The sequence below is a fragment of the Symphodus melops genome (genome assembly GCF_947650265.1).
Source record: "Symphodus melops genome assembly, chromosome: 18".
NCBI lineage: Eukaryota > Metazoa > Chordata > Actinopteri > Labriformes > Labridae > Symphodus > Symphodus melops.
This window is the reverse complement of record NC_136708.1, coordinates 20829342-20854236: the sequence shown is the minus strand read 5'-3', so window position 1 is coordinate 20854236 and position 24895 is coordinate 20829342. Positions and strand designations below refer to the sequence as shown.

General features: G+C 41.8%; 1 protein-coding gene across 2 annotated transcripts; it reads left to right on the top strand.

Moving 5' to 3' along the window:
* Window positions 1–1990: 1990 nt before the first annotated feature.
* eppk1 (epiplakin 1) lies at window positions 1991–24325 on the top strand. Of its 2 annotated transcripts, XM_079367765.1 has the most exons (3): window positions 1991–2081; window positions 5890–6016; window positions 6679–24325. In XM_079367765.1, exon 3 carries the CDS (start codon window positions 6693–6695, stop codon window positions 23772–23774), a length of 17082 nt encoding a protein of 5693 aa, XP_079223891.1. In that variant the 5' UTR covers window positions 1991–2081; window positions 5890–6016; window positions 6679–6692; the 3' UTR covers window positions 23775–24325. The 2 variants fall into 2 exon arrangements, with proteins under 2 accessions (XP_079223891.1, XP_079223892.1); XM_079367766.1 differs by lacking the exon at window positions 5890–6016.
* The last annotated feature ends 570 nt before the right edge of the window (window positions 24326–24895 follow it).

Genomic DNA, 24895 nt, shown 5'->3' with positions numbered 1-24895 from the left:
CAGATGACGAGACAAATTTATGTCTTGAACATACATGTAAGGGCAGTGAAATATAATGATTCATGCTAACTGGTGTTGGTTGACATTTGTTAAAAAAACAAATTGGCTTCAGTTCATCATCTGTGCCAACATCTATCAGCATTGTTGACCTCTAAAATGTTGGAAAATGAAACATTTTGACAACGCCATGATATTGATATTTTTTTAAGTTTTTTTTTAGGGGTTTGGGGCTTTTGGGGCCTTTATTGTCCAGACAGGACAGTTAATAAGAGCTGGAAATCAGGGAGAGAGAGAGAGAGAGAGAGAGAGAGAGAGAGAGAGAGGGAGAGAGAGGGAGAGAGAGAGAGAGAGAGAGAGAGAGGGAGAGAATGAGAGAGAGAGAGGGAGAGAGAGAGAGAGAGAGAGAGAGAGAGAGAGGGAGAGAATGAGAGAGAGAGAGAGAGAGAATGAGACAGAGACAGAGAGAGAGAGAGAGAGAGAGAGAGAGAGAGAGAATGACATGTGAGAAAGGAGGCACAGGTTAGATCCAAACCCTGAAGACAACTTGGAGCATGCACACTAACCACGACTCTACCAGCCCTCCATAGTCGTGTCACTTTTAAAGAAAATATCTTCCTGGTTCCAGGGAATGAAAACCTGTAATAACATGTAACCAAACTTTTCCATTCTTGCAGTTTTCACCTGTCCTACCCTTTTTCTTACCTATGGCAAACACACCCGGATTTAATGGCAGATGCTCAATTTGAAGTTTCTGAGAAATCAAAAACAAGAGGTTACAGCCCAGAGTTAAAACACCTTAGAAATGGCATGAGCAGTACTGTACTTATCTCATTGTTTAATCTTTCAACTGTCTCCCAAACCGAGTGATTGAATTATTTGGCTGACATTCGACACCTCACAACCCTTCTCAGGAAACCAAAAATATTTCTTAGTTAAGTGTTATTGTTAAGCAATGTCTGGTTTTTCTGACGCTCACAAAGGTAAGCTAGATTTTCTGTTGGGAAAAAAAAAAAAAAAATTGCACAACTAATAAAAACCTGCTTATTTAATTATCATTCATAATTCAAATGTCATAACAAATCTCAGAGCTATCTTCATTTTTACAACAAACTTTATTTGTTTAATGTTCTTTGATTGAACGACTCGAAAATCCCAAATGATACTAAAACACAAAATTTGTATTTTTTAATTTCATCCAAATTGTAGATTGTAAACTGTAGAATTTCTTTTAATGGGAACCATTTTAAGAGCGTAAACCTTTTACGACTCCAAACTTTTCTTAAAGTTGACGTCTGTTTTATTTAAGGTGTTAATACCTGCTGTGGTTTCACCTGCAGAGACGTGATCGAGCGACGTAAGACGTCATTATTTTAAGTGACTAATGTATTTTCCTGCTACTCAGACAGATAACAGGTGTTATCTGATCAGGTTGTCTGATTAGTGTCGCGGTTGATTTGTTTCAGGTAAATGAAGTCACAGACCCCCACCCCCCCTCCACCTCACATCTTTGCTTTTCAGTCAGATCTGAAAAACCTGCCAAACCTGAGGGAAGCTCACACATAAAGACAAAGTAATCTCAGGGTATCCGGCTCTGCTTGTTACAACCTGGTTGGTAAGATAAGGAAGATAACGCCTGCACTGTCGCTCACTTACTGTAAGTAAGGTGTAAAAATGACTGCACATCAATAAAAGATAAAGAGGGATGGAGACCATATTGTAAACGTGTCTTAAAGGAATTTGGATCAACATCAGCTCACCGATAGTACAGTAAGAAAAGATCAATTATCATGCCTGTATTGTTTAAGAGCACAATGGACACGCTGGGAGGAAGTCTGCAGGAATTCCTGGCATCCTGAGTTCAGTGCAGAGAGTTCCCCCGGCCGTTACTCCCGTTCCCAGTCTGAGGAGAGGAGGCTGTTCCTGTTCAAAGCAGGAGGGGCTAAACCGCTGGACCTGCTATATATCTGACCAGTGAGCACGGAGGATTACGTCTGAGATGTTGGGAGCACCTCAAAATCCAGATTCCTCTCATGCCAGCTGAGGTTGACTGCTAACACAGCGGGACTTTCCACAAACGTCAGGTAAGAGCAGATGTTTTCCCCGACAGTTGTGTAAGAATTTTAAACTCAATTATATGACTGTATTGTGTTCATGTGATAAAGAAAGGACATGTCTCCTTTAAAGACAGCATATTCTTTTGCACACGTTAAATCCAAATTTATCCCATTTTTTAAACTCTTCTAACTGTGCTGTGAAAGTGTTGTAAAAGCAAATAAGTGAATGAATAACATGAGTATCTTGCACAGTGAGCCAACACCCCTCTGATAAAAAAAGGGAAAGCAAACATTCCTCGCCAATTACCTTTGACCACAGCTGTTTATATAAAGTTAATGTAAAAGTAGGCCTCTGTGTCAGTGTTCTGGGTTATGACAAGTCTGAACACTGTGTCTATGTCCCCGGGCTGCTGACACATAAAAATCTGACTTTTTTCACAGCTACAGTATCTATTATGCAACATCAAATGATATGATGTATTGCCTCATTCCCTCCTGTTTTTGTCTTTATTGCTTGGGTAGTGTCAGGAATGCACAGCAGTGATAAAGACTTGAGTTTCATGCATAATGTGCATAATGCATGTATGTATAGGCGATTTGCAGGGAGTCAGTTGTGTCTCCAGTGTTTTTTCTTTGAGTCACACAGGGAGCAGGGTGTCGAGGGCAGAATGATCTCAGAGCGGTTCTGGCAGATTCTTGGCTTAGTAAAAGTGATAGTCACATAACTCACTCAGACAGGTGCCTTAAACACGTGTTAAAAATAATACAGGAAACCTACACTTTTCTAACTGTAAATTTTAGTAGACAGTTTTAATGGTATTACAATAATACTAAAAAAACATGACTCAATAAAAATAGTTTGAAGCTACCTTTAAGTGTTAACAAGTAGCTGAAATCACACATTTATGAGAATGCACAAATAAGAGGAGATGTTTATGATGTATTGAGTTACATCCGTTTGTGCAGAAATGTATTATTAAGTTGCTGCTAAGTGTTTAAATAATACATGCTGGTTTTTTTTAACTAACAGAAATATAAGAGTGAATGCAAGGAGTCACTTTTTCATTAATAAGAGTTGAAGTTTGTGCTGCTTTAATATCTGACTCTGTCTTCTGTGGGGCATCATGGCCGTGAATTTGACTAGAAATTAAACAGTGCGGCTAAAGCGTGTGTTTGCTCCCTGCAGGTCATGCATTTGCCTTTTACGGTATGATAAGTAAACTCAAAAGATGCAATAAATGCAAAGTGAATGTTTAACATCCTTCAAACAATTCAAACATTTACAAAGAGGGTGACGGCCTTGATCAGCAAACTCAACACTTTGCAGGCAGAGATAATGTAGAAACTGCTGCTATTTAACCAACATGTTATTCTACTCTGTATGAGTTTGTGTTATTCAGCCTGTTGCAGCTCAGAGATGTTGTGAACTATGACACAGACACCTCGCAGGTAATGACTTGCATGTAGTGAAAACAGTCCTCACCTTTTGTCCCAAGGGATTAACTGAGATCATAAACAATCTATTTTTTTAACAATGTGGTCCTTAAAATCTCTTGTTGTGTTTTATCTGTTTATATGAAGCAGTAAAGCAACAAGAAATTACCTCATCTTACTTTCACAGTTGAGCTTTCACAATGAGCAGGTTTGTGAGCTTCACAGCTTGGTTTCCATTCACGCCCCTTTTCTAGAGAGTGATTACATTCAGTCCTACTGCCGGCAATGACATCATCCCTCACATTAAATACAGCTACCAACCCGTCAACAGAAAGGGTGGAAATAAAACTCAGGTTTCTGAACTCTCAAGTCCAGTTTATTTTAATGTTATTATTATTATTATTATTATTGTTATTCCCTCAGTGTGCAGGGGCACTTATAGGGGAGCTCAGCATAAACTCAGGCGATCCCTTCATCACTGTTATAATATTCTATATATGTTACATTGTGTTTATAAATAAAGACGCAGGATGCTTTGCTGGCTAAGTTGCTCATCATAATATTATGCAAGCAGAAGTTAAGTTATCCAGGTGTCTCTTCCCCATACTTAAAAATTTCTGATTCTATTTGAATGTATTGTCTTTACTTGGTGACTGAATCCATGCAACGCTTAGCAGCTCAACCAGAGTGAGTGCTGTCAGGTGAGGCGCCCTTCAGGAAGATTAAATCTTCACTTGGACAAATGGTCTTTTCTGTTCAGCGGTTCATTATGTGACGACCTGCAGAGCTTCAGTTTGATCCATACTGGAGTCTTTTTAAAGTCAAACTGAAACCGTTTTGAAGAGTCTTGTAGTCATGTGACATATTTGTTTGGATCTGTTGCTTAATTATCCGTTGTTGAGTTTGAGGTGTTTTAAAGGCCCATCCATGCAGAGACGGGAAATGCAAATGACTTTAGGCTATGAATGCTGTCGTGCATGACAACAGTTTACTTGCTTTAACTTGTCTTGAAATGGTTGTAACGAGGAATTTTGGACAAGAAAACACAGATATCGGTGCTAATGTTTGAGGTTTTGCAGTGTATTGTCAAATATATCTGGAAGTGTTCAAACTTGCAGAAAATCTTAAGGAGGTAGTTGGAAGTTTGTTTTATTGCTTTATTTTCTCTTTTAAGGATAAGGATAATCTTTATTGATTATCTTTAAAACCTCCAGGTAAACTCCTGCACTCTGTCTTATTTGTTATCAATCATTTATTGGCAACGTTTCAGCACTAGACTTATCAGGCAGACAGTAAACACAGGCAGGATGCCTTCAACAGGAAGTGGCTGCAAACAGTCAACCAAATTTATCAGTGTAATGTCAACTTTGAATCAACAAATTAACAAACAAATTAACGCTTCCTTTGAGATTCGGATCCACACATACCAAAATAGCTTCAAAAGCCTAACATGCAATTTTACTGGCTTCCTGTTTTCAATCCCCAGAGAAAGCCTGAGCCCTTCCAGAGAAGGGGCGTGGTCAAACACAGCTCATTTGCATTTAAAGCTACAGACACAGAAACAGTCTGTTCTGAGCAGGGCTGAAATAGAGGGGTTTATAGACATGAGCGAATACAGGATTAGAGTGGATTTACAACAACACACTTTACAGACATATTTTAATGAGCTCTGAGACTTATTTAAACTGGTTGAAAAGGGAGGACAATATGAGACCTTCAATGATCATTTAGTCCTCACCACTTATTCATGATAAAGAAGATTCTAGTTGAGACACACACACACACACACACACACACACACACACACACACACACACACACACACACACACACACACACACACACACACACACACACACCTTTTGCAGTAACACTTTAAAAACTGACCACCTTTTAGCCCATTCTTCTGGTTCACTTTTGGCATATTTTATCAACATTAAGCTCTAGCAGCGATGTGTTTTAGAACCCACTGCACAATGTCTGATTAGCACCAAACAACAGACAAATTTTAGAAATGGGGAATATAGTTTAAAATCTTTACAGCTACAGAGACAGTGACCGATGACAGAGCTAAAAGCAAGTAACTGCAAAGTGTTGCAATGTTAAGGTTTAAAGGGTTAAGAGTTGCATAGCGTTTTTGTTTCCATGTTTCAACACCTGTTGTGACAACACAGGGCATCTAGCTGTTCCAGTTTCAAAGCATTACGTCTTGGTATGCCAAAATAAACATTAATGAAATAGCGGAAAGTTTATTTGTAAAGTGTGTCTGTAGATTATGAATTGAGAAGAACATTTATTGCCTTATCTTTAGGGTGTAACCTCATAACATAAATGAATAAAGTGTGCGAACACTGAAGAGGTTCGATTAACAGAATATCTTTTGTTTGTCTTATCTTCTCAGGGAAGAAGGTTGAAGGTCCCAGGGACCAGAACATAAAAGCCCTGGTAACCTTGATCTTCATCCCAGATTTCGGGAAATTGCACCCAGGGATTCAAATCTTCTCAAAGACTCATAAAGAAACTGAAAGGTTGGTCCCAAAGTTAGCCCAAAATTGAAACTTTCATTTTATACTCAGGATGAGCTTGGATACATTTATTTTCCCTTCATATTTTTATGCTGACACTGAAAGTTTGGCCAGACTCAAATATATTTTAACTTCATATTCTGCAACAGTATGCTATGCAGTCTAAATAGTGAGGCTGGGCCATGTGTAAAACATTAACTTAATCATTAACTTGATAAAGATGACGTTACATACTCTATAGATAACTCTGCATAGACAATCAATATTTGTTTGAATAGCACCAATTCACAACAAACTTTATCTTGAGATGATTTACAAAAGAACAGGTAAGCGACCATGCACATTGTTATGTTACCAAAGAAAATGGCTGAGACTCTAATATAATTTAAAAACCTCCTAATGAACATGATGCAGCTGAAAAAGAACAATGACCTATAGTCTACAGAGTAATCGTACAGACGGTTAAACATTTTTTAATTTATTGCTTGACTGTTTTCACATTGTATACCTTTGATATGATTTAATTAGACCCTGTACAAAGCTTTTTTTTTTTTTTTAAAGTGTTATTCTATATAATTTTGTGGTGGAGAAGGAAACTATCATTTGCAGACATTTGAGTATATGATATTCAAACCTGTTCCAATTTGTATTTATTTGTCACACAGTGTTTCAAGCCAAGATGGACTCCATCAGTCAAGATTCTGAAGGGAAGAAAAATGGCTTCACTGAAGTCCATGGACCTGTGGCTGGTATTTTTCTGGAAAAGACAAAGGAGAAGGTAACCATATACCAAGCCATGAAAAAACGTCTACTCAAGCCAGGTACAGCATTAGCCATGCTTGAAGCACAAGCAGCGACAGGGGGCATCGTAGACCCAGTAAACAATCGAATACTTACGGTTGAAGATGCAATAAAAGAGGCAATAGTTGGACCAGAGATGAAAGAGAAACTCCAGACAGCAGAAAAAGCTGTCACTGGCTATGTAGACCCCTACACAAATCAAATCATATCTGTATTCCAAGCAATGCAAAAAGATTTAGTCCCCAGAGATTATGGATTGAGGCTCCTGGAAGCACAGATAGCCACGAAAGGCCTCTTTGATCCATCTGAGAAGACTTACATTTCAGCAGAGACTGCCATTCAAAAGGGCTTCTATGAAAAAGGTTTACTCAATAATCAGATGTCAGAGCTCAAAGTCTTCTACAATCCCAGCTCTCAAGAAACTCTTGATTACCAAAGTCTCCTGGAGAAATGTACTGTGGAGCCTGACACAGGCCTGCTGCTCCTTCCTGTTTGCATCACCTTCAAAGGTCTGCGAAGAGGCATCTCCTCTACTGAACTCCTTGAATCAAAGATCATTGACAAAGAAACATTTGATGACCTTCAGAAGGGGAATACCACAACTCAGGATGTGATGTTGATGGAAACAGTCAAAGAATACCTGGAAGGCAAAGGTAGTATAGCAGGCGTTGCTGTACTCTCCACAAATCAGAGAATGAGTATTTACCAAGCGATGAAACAAGGCATACTGATGCCTGGAACAGCACTGGTTTTACTGGAGGCCCAAGCTGCTACTGGATTCATGATGGATCCTGTAAAAAACAAAAGGTTCACAGTGGATGAGGCCATCAAGCACAAACTTATTGGCCCAGAATTTCATGCAAAGCTGCGTTCTGCTGAGAGAGCAGTAACTGGATACAAAGACCCATACTCAAGTGACACTATATCACTGTTTCAAGCACTGACCAAAGATCTAATTGTGAAGGAGCATGGGATACGTTTACTTGAGGCACAAATTGCTACAGGTGGAATCATTGACCCCATTAACAGCCATCGACTTCCCACAGTAATTGCCTTCAAGAGAGGTTATTTTAACGAAGAAATGAATGCCATACTAGAGGATTCAGGGGATGACACCAAAGGGTTTTTTGACCCAAACACAGAAGACAATCTAACTTACCTTCAGCTGATGGAGCGATGCGTCATTGATCCAGTCACTGGACTGTGCCTTCTCCCTCTCCTTGAAAAGTCAGACAGGCTGAATTTTAATTTCATCGACTACCAAACTAAAATGGCCTTTAAAGAGGAAAAGGTGAAAGTCACCTGTGGAAAGTACATGGGAATGACAGTATCTCTGTGGGAGCTTCTGATGTCAGAATACTTTGATGAAAATCAGAGAAGAGACATCTTTAAAAAATACAGAGAAGGAAAGCTTAATATGAAAATGACCATCACAATGGTTCTGGAAGTCATAGAAAAGTCTGTGAAAACAACTAAAGTTGTTTTTGAAGGCATCAGAGAAACTGTGACAGCGAAACAGCTTGTGGAGGCAGATATCATTAGTGAGGAGGTCTTGGAGGATCTGAAAAAGGGAAAAAAGTCACTGAAGGAAGTGACAGAAGATGAAAGCGTAAATGTGTACCTTCAGGGGAAAAGCAGCATTGCAGGTATTTTGCTTCCTGATTCTCAAATCATGACCATCTACCAGGCCAGACAAAAAGGCAAGCTGATGCCAGGAACTGCTTTGATTCTACTGGAGGCACAAGCAGCAACAGGTTTTGTGATTGACCCCATTGGAAACCGGAAATTTTCAGTTGATGATGCCGTTAAAGCAAAAATTGTGGGGCCTGATGTCTGTCAAAAGCTGCGCTCAGCAGAGAGAGCAGTCACTGGGTACAGAGATCCAAATGATGGCAAAATAATCTCGCTGTTTCAAGCCATGCAGAAAGATCTCATCCTGAAAGACCATGGAATTCGACTCATGGAGGCACAAATTGCCACCGGAGGGATCATTGACCCAATCAACAGCCATCGCATACCTGTTCACGTGGCCTACAAGAGGGGTTTCTTTGATGAGGAAATGAACGAGATTCTGAGTGATCCAAGTGATGACACAAAAGGATTCTTTGACCCTAACAATCTTGAGAACCTGACATACTTGCAGCTCATGGACAGATGTGTAACAGATCCAAGCACAGGCCTGTGCCTCTTGCCCCTCAAAAGCAAGCTTAAGAAAGTTAACATAGATGATAATATCAGGGAAACGTTCAAAACAACAACAGTTGCTGTTAAGTTTGGCAGGTTCAAGGGAAAGCACACAACACTTTGGGATCTTATTAATTCAGAGTATCTGACTGAGGACAAAAGACAGGAATTTTTCAAGCTCTTCAAGTCGAGGAAAATCACAATTGAGCAACTCACTGTCACCATTCTTGAAATAATTGAGAGCAAGGAGATCAAACAGCAAGCTGGGCTTAACTTTGAAGGTCTTAGAGGAGAGGTTTCTGTTGTGGATCTCTTGGACTTGGATATTGTGGATGCACAAACATACAACAATTTGATCCATGGAAAAATAACAAGCACTGATGTAATGAAAATCGACAGTGTGAGATCCTACCTTCAAGGGAAAAGCTGTGTGGCTGGTGTCATATTGCAACCCTCCAATCAGAAGCTTAGCATCTACGAGGCTCAGAGAATTGGTATTCTAACACCTGGCACTGCCCTCTGCCTTCTTGAGGCACAAGCAGCTACAGGCTTCATTGTTGACCCCCTAAAAAACAAAAAACTTACAGTGGAACAAGCCCTCAAAGAAAAGGTAATAGGGCCACAGACCTGTGAGAAGCTTTTGTCTGCAGAGAGGGCGGTAACGGGTTACATAGATCCATACAGTGATCAAAAGATCTCACTCTTCCAAGCCTTGCAAAAGGATCTAATCGTCAAGCAGCATGGTATTCGTTTACTTGAAGCCCAGATCGCCACAGGTGGTATCATTGATCCCTTGAAGTGTCTTCATTTACCTCTAGAGGTTGCATACAGAAAAGGATATTTTGATGCCGAACTAAATCAAATCCTGTCAGACCCAACTGATGACACAAAGGGCTTTTTTGATCCAAAAACTCACAACAATCTGACCTACATGGAAATGTTGGGTAGATGCGTTAAAGATGAGCAAACGGGACTGTATCTCCTGCCACTTGATGACAAATTAAAAACCTCTGAAGCTAAGGCCAAAGTGTACACTGCCACTGAGATAAAGCATGAATTTGAAAAGACGGCTGTGAGCGTAACCATGGGACACTATGCTGGAAAATCTGTTTCACTTTGGGACTTAATTCACTCCAGGTACTTCACTGAAGATCAGCAGCTTGAATTAATTGAAAAATACAGAACAAGGAAAATTAGCACACAAACCATAATCACATTGGTCATTTCAACCATTGAAAAACTGGAAAACAATGAAAATCTCATGGTAATGGGATTAAGAAAGCCTGTCTCTGCACAACAGTTTCTTGATGCTGAGATCATTGATGCAGATACATTCAAACAAGTAAAAGAAGGAAAACTCACTTTTGAAGCAGTTGCCCAACATGAACCTGTAAGGAGATACCTAAAAGGAACTGGAAGCATAGCTGGACTTAAAGTTTATCCATCCCAGAAAGTAACGAGTATACATGAAGCAAAAATGGAAGGTCGTTTGACACCTGGCATTGCACTTGTACTGCTTGAGGCGCAGGCTGCCACAGGAGGGGTTATTGATCCTGTCAAAAACAAGGTCTATGCTGTTAAAGTTGCAGCAAGAGAAAAAGTCATTGGACCAGATGTTCTTGAACAACTTCTCTCAGCTGAGAGAGCTGTTACTGGCTATAGAGATCCATACACAGATGCAACTATATCACTATTTGAAGCCATGAGTGAACAGCTAATTCAAAGAAGTGATGGCATTCGTCTTCTTGATGCACAGATTGCAACTGGAGGAGTAATTGACCCGAATCAGAGTCACAGACTGCCTGTTCATGTCGCTATCAGAAAGGGGTATCTAGATGAGAGTTTGAACAAAATTCTGTTGAGCCCAACTGATGATACAAGGGGATTCTTTGACCCAAACAACAAAGAAAACCTTTCTTACCACGAGCTCATCCAGCGATGTGAAAAAGATCCCAATACTGGGCTACTTCTTCTACCCCTGTATGAAGAAGAATCCCATGTGCTCCACACAGATCAGAAAATACAGCATGTATTCAAGAACAAAACTGTGGCAATAAATGCAGGGAAATTTAAAAATAAAGAGGTGACACTGTGGGAAGTGTTGCTCTCTGAATACATATCGGAACAGAAAAGGGAGCAGATCATACAACAATACAAGACAGGAGCCATGAACATAGAGGACATCATTGAAATACTTACTGTTATAATAACAGAAGTATCATCCAAGGAAAGAAAGTTTAAAGGCCTAAGAAAGCAGGTCTCCGCCAGTGAGTTGTATGAGTCAAAAATTATCTCAAAGGAACTTTTCACACAGATTATACAAGGAGAAGTAACTGAAGACAAGATCAACAAAATGGAATCAATTCAGAAGTACCTTGGAGCGACAAACTGCATTGCAGGTGTCAGAGTAGAATCCACCAAGAAAATCATGAGCATCTATGAAGCAAAAACCAAAGGCCTGCTAACCCCTGGCACATCTCTTGTGCTGCTGGAGGCACAAGCTGCAACTGGATTCATAATTGATCCAGTGAAAAACAGAAAACTTCCAGTAGAGGAAGCTGTAGCTCAAGACGTGGTTGGAAAAGAGTGGAAAAAGAAACTGCTGTCAGCAGAACGAGCAGTAACGGGATACAAAGATCCATACACTGGAGACACAATTTCTCTGTTCCAGGCCTTAAAGAAAGACCTCATCGTCAAGGATCATGGAATTCGCCTCCTTGAAGCACAAATTGCCACTGGAGGCATAATTGACCCAGTGCACAGTCACAGAGTTCCTGTACAAGTGGCATACCAAAGAGGTTACTTTGATGAGAAAATGAATCAGATTCTGTCTGATCCTGATGATGACACCAAAGGTTTCTTCGATCCCAACACTCAAGACAACCTCACATATCTCCAACTGATGGAGCGGTGTATCATAGATCCCATCACAGGCCTCAGCTTATTGGTCATTGTAAAGAAAGGAGAGTATTACTTTTTTGTTGATGAGGCAACAAAACTCATTCTGAAATCTACAACAACAACAAGAGCAGGAGGGAAATACCAAGGAACCACAGTGTCACTGTGGGACCTGCTCTACTCCAAATACATCACTGAAGAAAAGAGGAGAGAGCTAGTGCAACAGTTCAAGTCTGGGTCAATCACAGTTGAACGATTTTTGGAAATCATCCTAACAATCATTGAGCAGCAGACAACAACAACCTCCTCATCTTTATCACTGGTTGAGAGTACACCACCTGAGAGAAAAGTGGACAGCAGCGCAACTACTAAGATTACAACTACAATCACAGAGACAAGTGAAGTCCAGAGTTTTCATGGAATCAGAAAGGATGTCACTGCCACTGAGCTGCTCGAATCCAAAATCATTGATGAGAACCTTTACAAAGATCTAAACGCTGGTAAAGTAACAGTGACTGAAATAAGTGAAATGGACTCAGTGCGCAAGTACCTTGAGGGCACCAACAGTATTGCAGGAGTGTACCTGCAGTCCACCAAAGAGACCCTGAGCATCTATGAAGCCAAAAGTCGTGGCCTGTTGACTCCTGGTACCTCTCTGGTTCTGCTGGAGGCGCAAGCTGCCACTGGCTTTGTCATTGACCCAGTCAAAAACAAGAAGCTTTCTGTAGAGGAAGCTGCAGCTCAAAGAGTAGTGGGCAATGAGTGGAAAAACAAACTGCTGTCAGCAGAAAGGGCAGTCACAGGATACAAAGATCCATATACTGGAGACACAATTTCTTTGTTCCAGGCCTTGAAAAAAGACCTCATCGTCAAGGATCATGGAATTCGCCTCCTTGAAGCACAAATTGCCACTGGAGGCATAATTGACCCAGTGCACAGTCACAGAGTTCCTGTACAAGTGGCATACCAAAGAGGTTACTTTGATGAAGCAATGAATCTGATTCTGTCTGATCCTGATGATGACACCAAGGGATTCTTCGATCCCAACACTCAAGACAACCTCACATATCTCCAACTGGTGGAGCGGTGTATTACAGATCCCATCACAGGCCTTAGCTTATTGGTCATTGTAAAGAAAGGAGAGTATTACTTTTTTGTTGATGAGGCAACAAAACTCATTCTGAAATCTACAACAACAACAAGAGCAGGAGGGAAATACCAAGGAACCACAGTGTCACTGTGGGACCTGCTCTACTCCAAATACATCACTGAAGAAAAGAGGAGAGAGCTAGTGCAACAGTTCAAGTCTGGGTCAATCACAGTTGAACGATTTTTGGAAATCATCCTAACAATCATTGAGCAGCAGACAACAACAACCTCCTCATCTTTATCAATGGTTGAGAGTACACCACCTGAGAGAAAAGTGGACAGCAGCGCAACTACTAAGATTACAACTACAATCACAGAGACAAGTGAAGTCCAGAGTTTTCATGGAATCAGAAAGGATGTCACTGCCACTGAGCTGCTCGAATCCAAAATCATTGATGAGAACCTTTACAAAGATCTAAACGCTGGTAAAGTAACAGTGACTGAAATAAGTGAAATGGACTCAGTGCGCAAGTACCTTGAGGGCACCAACAGTATTGCAGGAGTGTACCTGCAGTCCACCAAAGAGACCCTGAGCATCTATGAAGCCAAAAGTCGTGGCCTGTTGACTCCTGGTACCTCTCTGGTTCTGCTGGAGGCGCAAGCTGCCACTGGCTTTGTCATTGACCCAGTCAAAAACAAGAAGCTTTCTGTAGAGGAAGCTGCAGCTCAAAGAGTAGTGGGCAATGAGTGGAAAAACAAACTGCTGTCAGCAGAAAGGGCAGTCACAGGATACAAAGATCCATATACTGGAGACACAATTTCTTTGTTCCAGGCCTTGAAAAAAGACCTCATCGTCAAGGATCATGGAATTCGCCTCCTTGAAGCACAAATTGCCACTGGAGGCATAATTGACCCAGTGCACAGTCACAGAGTTCCTGTACAGGTAGCATACCAAAGAGGTTACTTTGATGAAGCAATGAATCTGATTCTGTCTGATCCTGATGATGACACCAAGGGCTTCTTCGATCCCAACACTCAAGACAACCTCACATATCTCCAACTGGTGGAGCGGTGTATTACAGATCCCATCACAGGCCTCAGCTTATTGGTCATTGTAAAGAAAGGAGAGTATTACTTTTTTGTTGATGAGGCAACAAAACTCATTCTGAAATCTACAACAACAACAAGAGCAGGAGGGAAATACCAAGGAACCACAGTGTCACTGTGGGACCTGCTCTACTCCAAATACATCACTGAAGAAAAGAGGAGAGAGCTAGTGCAACAGTTCAAGTCTGGGTCAATCACAGTTGAACGATTTTTGGAAATCATCCTAACAATCATTGAGCAGCAGACAACAACAACCTCCTCATCTTTATCACTGGTTGAGAGTACACCACCTGAGAGAAAAGTGGACAGCAGCGCAACTACTAAGATTACAACTACAATCACAGAGACAAGTGAAGTCCAGAGTTTTCATGGAATCAGAAAGGATGTCACTGCCACTGAGCTGCTCGAATCCAAAATCATTGATGAGAACCTTTACAAAGATCTAAACGCTGGTAAAGTAACAGTGACTGAAATAAGTGAAATGGACTCAGTGCGCAAGTACCTTGAGGGCACCAACAGTATTGCAGGAGTGTACCTGCAGTCCACCAAAGAGACCCTGAGCATCTATGAAGCCAAAAGTCGTGGCCTGTTGACTCCTGGTACTTCTCTGGTTCTGCTGGAGGCGCAAGCTGCCACTGGCTTTGTCATTGACCCAGTCAAAAACAAGAAGCTTTCTGTAGAGGAAGCTGCAGCTCAAAGAGTAGTGGGCAATGAGTGGAAAAACAAACTGCTGTCAGCAGAAAGGGCAGTCACAGGATACAAAGATCCATATACCGGAGACACAATTTCTTTGTTCCAGGCCTTGAAAAAAGACCTCATCGTCAAGGATCATGGAATTCGCCTCCTTGAAGCACAAATTGCCACTGGAGGCATAATTGACCCAGTGCACAGTCACAGAGTTCCTGTACAGGTAGCATACCAAAGAGGTTACTTTGATGAAGAAATGAATCTGATTCTGTCTGATCCTGATGATGACACCAAGGGCTTCTTCGATCCCAACACTCAAGAAAACCTCACATATCTCCAACTAGTGGAGCGGTGTATTACAGATCCCATCACAGGCCTTAGCTTATTGGTCATTGTAAAGAAAGGAGAGTATTACTTTTTTGTTGATGAGGCAACAAAACTCATTCTGAAATCTACAACAACAACAAGAGCAGGAGGGAAATATCAAGGAACCACAGTGTCACTGTGGGACCTGCTCTACTCCAAATACATCACTGAAGAAAAGAGGAGAGAGCTAGTGCAACAGTTCAAGTCTGGGTCAATCACAGTTGAACGATTTTTGGAAATCATCCTAACAATCATTGAGCAGCAGACAACAACAACCTCCTCATCTTTATCAATGGTTGAGAGTACACCACCTGAGAGAAAAGTGGACAGCAGCGCAACTACTAAGATTACAACTACAATCACAGAGACAAGTGAAGTCCAGAGTTTTCATGGAATCAGAAAGGATGTCACTGCCACTGAGCTGCTCGAATCCAAAATCATTGATGAGAACCTTTACAAAGATCTAAACGCTGGTAAAGTAACAGTGACTGAAATAAGTGAAATGGACTCAGTGCGCAAGTACCTTGAGGGCACCAACAGTATTGCAGGAGTGTACCTGCAGTCCACCAAAGAGACCCTGAGCATCTATGAAGCCAAAAGTCGTGGCCTGTTGACTCCTGGTACTTCTCTGGTTCTGCTGGAGGCGCAAGCTGCCACTGGCTTTGTCATTGACCCAGTCAAAAACAAGAAGCTTTCTGTAGAGGAAGCTGCAGCTCAAAGAGTAGTGGGCAATGAGTGGAAAAACAAACTGCTGTCAGCAGAAAGGGCAGTCACAGGATACAAAGATCCATATACCGGAGACACAATTTCTTTGTTCCAGGCCTTGAAAAAAGACCTCATCGTCAAGGATCATGGAATTCGCCTCCTTGAAGCACAAATTGCCACTGGAGGCATAATTGACCCAGTGCACAGTCACAGAGTTCCTGTACAGGTAGCATACCAAAGAGGTTACTTTGATGAAGAAATGAATCTGATTCTGTCTGATCCTGATGATGACACCAAGGGCTTCTTCGATCCCAACACTCAAGAAAACCTCACATATCTCCAACTAGTGGAGCGGTGTATTACAGATCCCATCACAGGCCTTAGCTTATTGGTCATTGTAAAGAAAGGAGAGTATTACTTTTTTGTTGATGAGGCAACAAAACTCATTCTGAAATCTACAACAACAACAAGAGCAGGAGGGAAATACCAAGGAACCACAGTGTCACTGTGGGACCTGCTCTACTCCAAATACATCACTGAAGAAAAGAGGAGAGAGCTAGTGCAACAGTTCAAATCTGGGTCAATCACAGTTGAACGATTTTTGGAAATCATCCTAACAATCATTGAGCAGCAGACAACAACAACCTCCTCATCTTTATCACTGGTTGAGAGTACACCACCTGAGAGAAAAGTGGACAGCAGCGCAACTACTAAGATTACAACTACAATCACAGAGACAAGTGAAGTCCAGAGTTTTCATGGAATCAGAAAGGATGTCACTGCCACTGAGCTGCTCGAATCCAAAATCATTGATGAGAACCTTTACAAAGATCTAAACGCTGGTAAAGTAACAGTGACTGAAATAAGTGAAATGGACTCAGTGCGCAAGTACCTTGAGGGCACCAACAGTATTGCAGGAGTGTACCTGCAGTCCACCAAAGAGACCCTGAGCATCTATGAAGCCAAAAGTCGTGGCCTGTTGACTCCTGGTACCTCTCTGGTTCTGCTGGAGGCGCAAGCTGCCACTGGCTTTGTCATTGACCCAGTCAAAAACAAGAAGCTTTCTGTAGAGGAAGCTGCAGCTCAAAGAGTAGTGGGCAATGAGTGGAAAAACAAACTGCTGTCAGCAGAAAGGGCAGTCACAGGATACAAAGATCCATATACTGGAGACACAATTTCTTTGTTCCAGGCCTTGAAAAAAGACCTCATCGTCAAGGATCATGGAATTCGCCTCCTTGAAGCACAAATTGCCACTGGAGGCATAATTGACCCAGTGCACAGTCACAGAGTTCCTGTACAGGTAGCATACCAAAGAGGTTACTTTGATGAAGCAATGAATCTGATTCTGTCTGATCCTGATGATGACACCAAGGGCTTCTTCGATCCCAACACTCAAGACAACCTCACATATCTCCAACTGGTGGAGCGGTGTATTACAGATCCCATCACAGGCCTCAGCTTATTGGTCATTGTAAAGAAAGGAGAGTATTACTTTTTTGTTGATGAGGCAACAAAACTCATTCTGAAATCTACAACAACAACAAGAGCAGGAGGGAAATACCAAGGAACCACAGTGTCACTGTGGGACCTGCTCTACTCCAAATACATCACTGAAGAAAAGAGGAGAGAGCTAGTGCAACAGTTCAAGTCTGGGTCAATCACAGTTGAACGATTTTTGGAAATCATCCTAACAATCATTGAGCAGCAGACAACAACAACCTCCTCATCTTTATCAATGGTTGAGAGTACACCACCTGAGAGAAAAGTGGACAGCAGCGCAACTACTAAGATTACAACTACAATCACAGAGACAAGTGAAGTCCAGAGTTTTCATGGAATCAGAAAGGATGTCACTGCCACTGAGCTGCTCGAATCCAAAATCATTGATGAGAACCTTTACAAAGATCTAAACGCTGGTAAAGTAACAGTGACTGAAATAAGTGAAATGGACTCAGTGCGCAAGTACCTTGAGGGCACCAACAGTATTGCAGGAGTGTACCTGCAGTCCACCAAAGAGACCCTGAGCATCTATGAAGCCAAAAGTCGTGGCCTGTTGACTCCTGGTACCTCTCTGGTTCTGCTGGAGGCGCAAGCTGCCACTGGCTTTGTCATTGACCCAGTCAAAAACAAGAAGCTTTCTGTAGAGGAAGCTGCAGCTCAAAGAGTAGTGGGCAATGAGTGGAAAAACAAACTGCTGTCAGCAGAAAGGGCAGTCACAGGATACAAAGATCCATATACTGGAGACACAATTTCTTTGTTCCAGGCCTTGAAAAAAGACCTCATCGTCAAGGATCATGGAATTCGCCTCCTTGAAGCACAAATTGCCACTGGAGGCATAATTGACCCAGTGCACAGTCACAGAGTTCCTGTACAGGTAGCATACCAAAGAGGTTACTTTGATGAAGCAATGAATCTGATTCTGTCTGATCCTGATGATGACACCAAGGGCTTCTTCGATCCCAACACTCAAGACAACCTCACATATCTCCAACTGGTGGAGCGGTGTATTACAGATCCCATCACAGGCCTCAGCTTATTGGTCATTGTAAAGAAAGGAGAGTATTACTTTTTTGTTGATGAGGCAACAAAACTCATTCTGAAATCTACAACAACAACAAGAGCAGGAGGGAAATACCAAGGAACCACAGTGTCACTGTGGGACCTGCTCTACTCCAAATACATCACTGAAGAAAAGAGGAGAGAGCTAGTGCAACAGTTCAAGTCTGGGTCAATCACAGTTGAACGATTTTTGGAAATCATCCTAACAATCATTGAGCAGCAGACAACAACAACCTCCTCATCTTTATCAATGGTTGAGAGTACACCACCTGAGAGAAAAGTGGACAGCAGCGCAACTACTAAGATTACAACTACAATCACAGAGACAAGTGAAGTCCAGAGTTTTCATGGAATCAGAAAGGATGTCACTGCCACTGAGCTGCTCGAATCCAAAATCATTGATGAGAACCTTTACAAAGATCTAAACGCTGGTAAAGTAACAGTGACTGAAATAAGTGAAATGGACTCAGTGCGCAAGTACCTTGAGGGCACCAACAGTATTGCAGGAGTGTACCTGCAGTCCACCAAAGAGACCCTGAGCATCTATGAAGCCAAAAGTCGTGGCCTGTTGACTCCTGGTACCTCTCTGGTTCTGCTGGAGGCGCAAGCTGCCACTGGCTTTGTCATTGACCCAGTCAAAAACAAGAAGCTTTCTGTAGAGGAAGCTGCAGCTCAAAGAGTAGTGGGCAATGAGTGGAAAAACAAACTGCTGTCAGCAGAAAGGGCAGTCACAGGATACAAAGATCCATATACTGGAGACACAATTTCTTTGTTCCAGGCCTTGAAAAAAGACCTCATCGTCAAGGATCATGGAATTCGCCTCCTTGAAGCACAAATTGCCACTGGAGGCATAATTGACCCAGTGCACAGTCACAGAGTTCCTGTACAAGTGGCATACCAAAGAGGTTACTTTGATGAAGCAATGAATCTGATTCTGTCTGATCCTGATGATGACACCAAGGGCTTCTTCGATCCCAACACTCAAGAAAACCTCACATATCTCCAACTGGTGGAGCGGTGTATTACAGATCCCATCACAGGCCTTAGCTTATTGGTCATTGTAAAGAAAGGAGAGTATTACTTTTTTGTTGATGAGGCAACAAAACTCATTCTGAAATCTACAACAACAACAAGAGCAGGAGGGAAATACCAAGGAACCACAGTGTCACTGTGGGACCTGCTCTACTCCAAATACATCACTGAAGAAAAGAGGAGAGAGCTAGTGCAACAGTTCAAGTCTGGGTCAATCACAGTTGAACGATTTTTGGAAATCATCCTAACAATCATTGAGCAGCAGACAACAACAACCTCCTCATCTTTATCAATGGTTGAGAGTACACCACCTGAGAGAAAAGTGGACAGCAGCGCAACTACTAAGATTACAACTACAATCACAGAGACAAGTGAAGTCCAGAGTTTTCATGGAATCAGAAAGGATGTCACTGCCACTGAGCTGCTTGAATCCAAAATCATTGATGAGAACCTTTACAAAGATCTAAACGCTGGTAAAGTAACAGTGACTGAAATAAGTGAAATGGACTCAGTGCGCAAGTACCTTGAGGGCACCAACAGTATTGCAGGAGTGTACCTGCAGTCCACCAAAGAGACCCTGAGCATCTATGAAGCCAAAAGTCGTGGCCTGTTGACTCCTGGTACTTCTCTGGTTCTGCTGGAGGCGCAAGCTGCCACTGGCTTTGTCATTGACCCAGTCAAAAACAAGAAGCTTTCTGTAGAGGAAGCTGCAGCTCAAAGAGTAGTGGGCAATGAGTGGAAAAACAAACTGCTGTCAGCAGAAAGGGCAGTCACAGGTTACAAAGATCCATATACTGGAGACACAATTTCTTTGTTCCAGGCCTTGAAAAAAGACCTCATCGTCAAGGATCATGGAATTCGCCTCCTTGAAGCACAAATTGCCACTGGAGGCATAATTGACCCAGTGCACAGTCACAGAGTTCCTGTACAGGTGGCATACCAAAGAGGCTACTTTGATGAAGAAATGAATCTGATTCTGTCTGATCCTGATGATGACACCAAGGGCTTCTTCGATCCCAACACTCAAGAAAACCTCACATATCTCCAACTGGTGGAGCGGTGTATTACAGATCCCATCACAGGCCTCAGCTTATTGGTCATTGTAAAGAAAGGAGAGTATTACTTTTTTGTTGATGAGGCAACAAAACTCATTCTGAAATCTACAACAACAACAAGAGCAGGAGGGAAATACCAAGGAACCACAGTGTCACTGTGGGACCTGCTCTACTCCAAATACATCACTGAAGAAAAGAGGAGAGAGCTAGTGCAACAGTTCAAGTCTGGGTCAATCACAGTTGAACGATTTTTGGAAATCATCCTAACAATCATTGAGCAGCAGACAACAACAACCTCCTCATCTTTATCAATGGTTGAGAGTACACCACCTGAGAGAAAAGTGGACAGCAGCGCAACTACTAAGATTACAACTACAATCACAGAGACAAGTGAAGTCCAGAGTTTTCATGGAATCAGAAAGGATGTCACTGCCACTGAGCTGCTCGAATCCAAAATCATTGATGAGAACCTTTACAAAGATCTAAACGCTGGTAAAGTAACAGTGACTGAAATAAGTGAAATGGACTCAGTGCGCAAGTACCTTGAGGGCACCAACAGTATTGCAGGAGTGTACCTGCAGTCCACCAAAGAGACCCTGAGCATCTATGAAGCCAAAAGTCGTGGCCTGTTGACTCCTGGTACTTCTCTGGTTCTGCTGGAGGCGCAAGCTGCCACTGGCTTTGTCATTGACCCAGTCAAAAACAAGAAGCTTTCTGTAGAGGAAGCTGCAGCTCAAAGAGTAGTGGGCAATGAGTGGAAAAACAAACTGCTGTCAGCAGAAAGGGCAGTCACAGGATACAAAGATCCATATACTGGAGACACAATTTCTTTGTTCCAGGCCTTGAAAAAAGACCTCATCGTCAAGGATCATGGAATTCGCCTCCTTGAAGCACAAATTGCCACTGGAGGCATAATTGACCCAGTGCACAGTCACAGAGTTCCTGTACAGGTAGCATACCAAAGAGGTTACTTTGATGAAGCAATGAATCTGATTCTGTCTGATCCTGATGATGACACCAAGGGCTTCTTCGATCCCAACACTCAAGACAACCTCACATATCTCCAACTGGTGGAGCGGTGTATTACAGATCCCATCACAGGCCTTAGCTTATTGGTCATTGTAAAGAAAGGAGAGTATTACTTTTTTGTTGATGAGGCAACAAAACTCATTCTGAAATCTACAACAACAACAAGAGCAGGAGGGAAATACCAAGGAACCACAGTGTCACTGTGGGACCTGCTCTACTCCAAATACATCACTGAAGAAAAGAGGAGAGAGCTAGTGCAACAGTTCAAGTCTGGGTCAATCACAGTTGAACGTTTTTTGGAAATCATCCTAACAATCATTGAGCAGCAGACAACAACAACCTCCTCATCTTTATCAATGGTTGAGAGTACACCACCTGAGAGAAAAGTGGACAGCAGCGCAACTACTAAGATTACAACTACAATCACAGAGACAAGTGAAGTCCAGAGTTTTCATGGAATCAGAAAGGATGTCACTGCCACTGAGCTGCTTGAATCCAAAATCATTGATGAGAACCTTTACAAAGATCTAAACGCTGGTAAAGTAACAGTGACTGAAATAAGTGAAATGGACTCAGTGCGCAAGTACCTTGAGGGCACCAACAGTATTGCAGGAGTGTACCTGCAGTCCACCAAAGAGACCCTGAGCATCTATGAAGCCAAAAGTCGTGGCCTGTTGACTCCTGGTACTTCTCTGGTTCTGCTGGAGGCGCAAGCTGCCACTGGCTTTGTCATTGACCCAGTCAAAAACAAGAAGCTTTCTGTAGAGGAAGCTGCAGCTCAAAGAGTAGTGGGCAATGAGTGGAAAAACAAACTGCTGTCAGCAGAAAGGGCAGTCACAGGTTACAAAGATCCATATACTGGAGACACAATTTCTTTGTTCCAGGCCTTGAAAAAAGACCTCATCGTCAAGGATCATGGAATTCGCCTCCTTGAAGCACAAATTGCCACTGGAGGCATAATTGACCCAGTGCACAGTCACAGAGTTCCTGTACAGGTGGCATACCAAAGAGGCTACTTTGATGAAGAAATGAATCTGATTCTGTCTGATCCTGATGATGACACCAAGGGCTTCTTCGATCCCAACACTCAAGAAAACCTCACATATCTCCAACTGGTGGAGCGGTGTATTACAGATCCCATCACAGGCCTCAGCTTATTGGTCATTGTAAAGAAAGGAGAGTATTACTTTTTTGTTGATGAGGCAACAAAACTCATTCTGAAATCTACAACAACAACAAGAGCAGGAGGGAAATACCAAGGAACCACAGTGTCACTGTGGGACCTGCTCTACTCCAAATACATCACTGAAGAAAAGAGGAGAGAGCTAGTGCAACAGTTCAAGTCTGGGTCAATCACAGTTGAACGATTTTTGGAAATCATCCTAACAATCATTGAGCAGCAGACAACAACAACCTCCTCATCTTTATCACTGGTTGAGAGTACACCACCTGAGAGAAAAGTGGACAGCAGCGCAACTACTAAGATTACAACTACAATCACAGAGACAAGTGAAGTCCAGAGTTTTCATGGAATCAGAAAGGATGTCACTGCCACTGAGCTGCTCGAATCCAAAATCATTGATGAGAACCTTTACAAAGATCTAAACGCTGGTAAAGTAACAGTGACTGAAATAAGTGAAATGGACTCAGTGCGCAAGTACCTTGAGGGCACCAACAGTATTGCAGGAGTGTACCTGCAGTCCACCAAAGAGACCCTGAGCATCTATGAAGCCAAAAGTCGTGGCCTGTTGACTCCTGGTACCTCTCTGGTTCTGCTGGAGGCGCAAGCTGCCACTGGCTTTGTCATTGACCCAGTCAAAAACAAGAAGCTTTCTGTAGAGGAAGCTGCAGCTCAAAGAGTAGTGGGCAATGAGTGGAAAAACAAACTGCTGTCAGCAGAAAGGGCAGTCACAGGATACAAAGATCCATATACTGGAGACACAATTTCTTTGTTCCAGGCCTTGAAAAAAGACCTCATCGTCAAGGATCATGGAATTCGCCTCCTTGAAGCACAAATTGCCACTGGAGGCATAATTGACCCAGTGCACAGTCACAGAGTTCCTGTACAGGTAGCATACCAAAGAGGTTACTTTGATGAAGCAATGAATCTGATTCTGTCTGATCCTGATGATGACACCAAGGGCTTCTTCGATCCCAACACTCAAGACAACCTCACATATCTCCAACTGGTGGAGCGGTGTATTACAGATCCCATCACAGGTCTGTCTTTACTGCCATTGCAGAAATAAAGAAAGGAAGCCATTCTTGCAAAGATCCATGTACTTTCCTTGCAACATGAGATTTTTATAAGGCTAACAAAGAATTTTCTGACTTTTTCCTGACAAAAAAATAACATGCATCTGTACTGTTCATGCTTTTGGCACACGTTCTTTTGAATATGAGTAAGACTGCAGATATACCATAAATCTTTTTAGTGAAACCAATCTTTGATCTGTCTATATTTTTAAAAATTTTTATTAACTGATTCTGATATTTTTAACTTTTGTATCCAACAATTTTGTGATGTGGGATCCATCTGTTTATCATCTTTACACTTTTGCTTCAAATATTGACCTGATTTTACAACTAACCTACATTTTGTCAACTTGTTTCTTGCTTGTAAAGCCTGGAGTTATTTTTTACTTTTGGCAAAAGCTAAAAATCTTATTTGTTTCTTAAATAAGTGAATAAGTAAATGTGACATCAATGAATATTGTGGTCAATTTTCTGTACTTTTGATAAACCCTCCATGCTGAAATGTTTTATTGAACAGCTCTATAAATAAATGTATCAAAATCAATTTTGCCTTTTCTTTCAACCATTCTGCCAGATCATCTCATAGTTTTTAGTCACATCACTAAAATGTTCTTGATGTGTAGTAGCTAGATACAACACATACTGCACAACTGAGTTTGGACCTTTTGGTAAAATATACAGAGCTTTTGAAGAGCCAACTTAGACTATGAGTCAACAAAATCAAAAGAACAGCACCCTCTAGAGGAAGGCAATTAAACAACTTTAGTGTGTCAGTGGGAGAGATTGTAAGTTCGGATAAACAAAAAGCACAAAGTAATTTTTAGATATCCTGGTGAACACTTCAAAATATCAAAAGGTTAAATGATCGGAGGACCTCTGGGTCCTGCTGGTGTTGTACAACTTCATAAGTTCTTTATACAAACAGGTGCTTATAAATACTCAATCACAAGAATTTTAAACTGAATTCTGTAATAAACGGTAAGCCAAAGACACTAGGACAGGTGTAACATGAGACATTCAAGATGATACTATCAGAAGCTAATCAGCAGCATTTTGGACTTTTTGTTGGCGGTTCAAGGATGCTATGCTGCAACGTTTGAAAACAGTTACAATA

Bases quoted from the DNA above. Each gene is read 5' to 3' on its own strand.
- eppk1 (XM_079367766.1), top strand. From the start codon at position 6,693: ATGGACTCCATCAGTCAAGATTCTGAAGGGAAGAAAAATGGCTTCACT.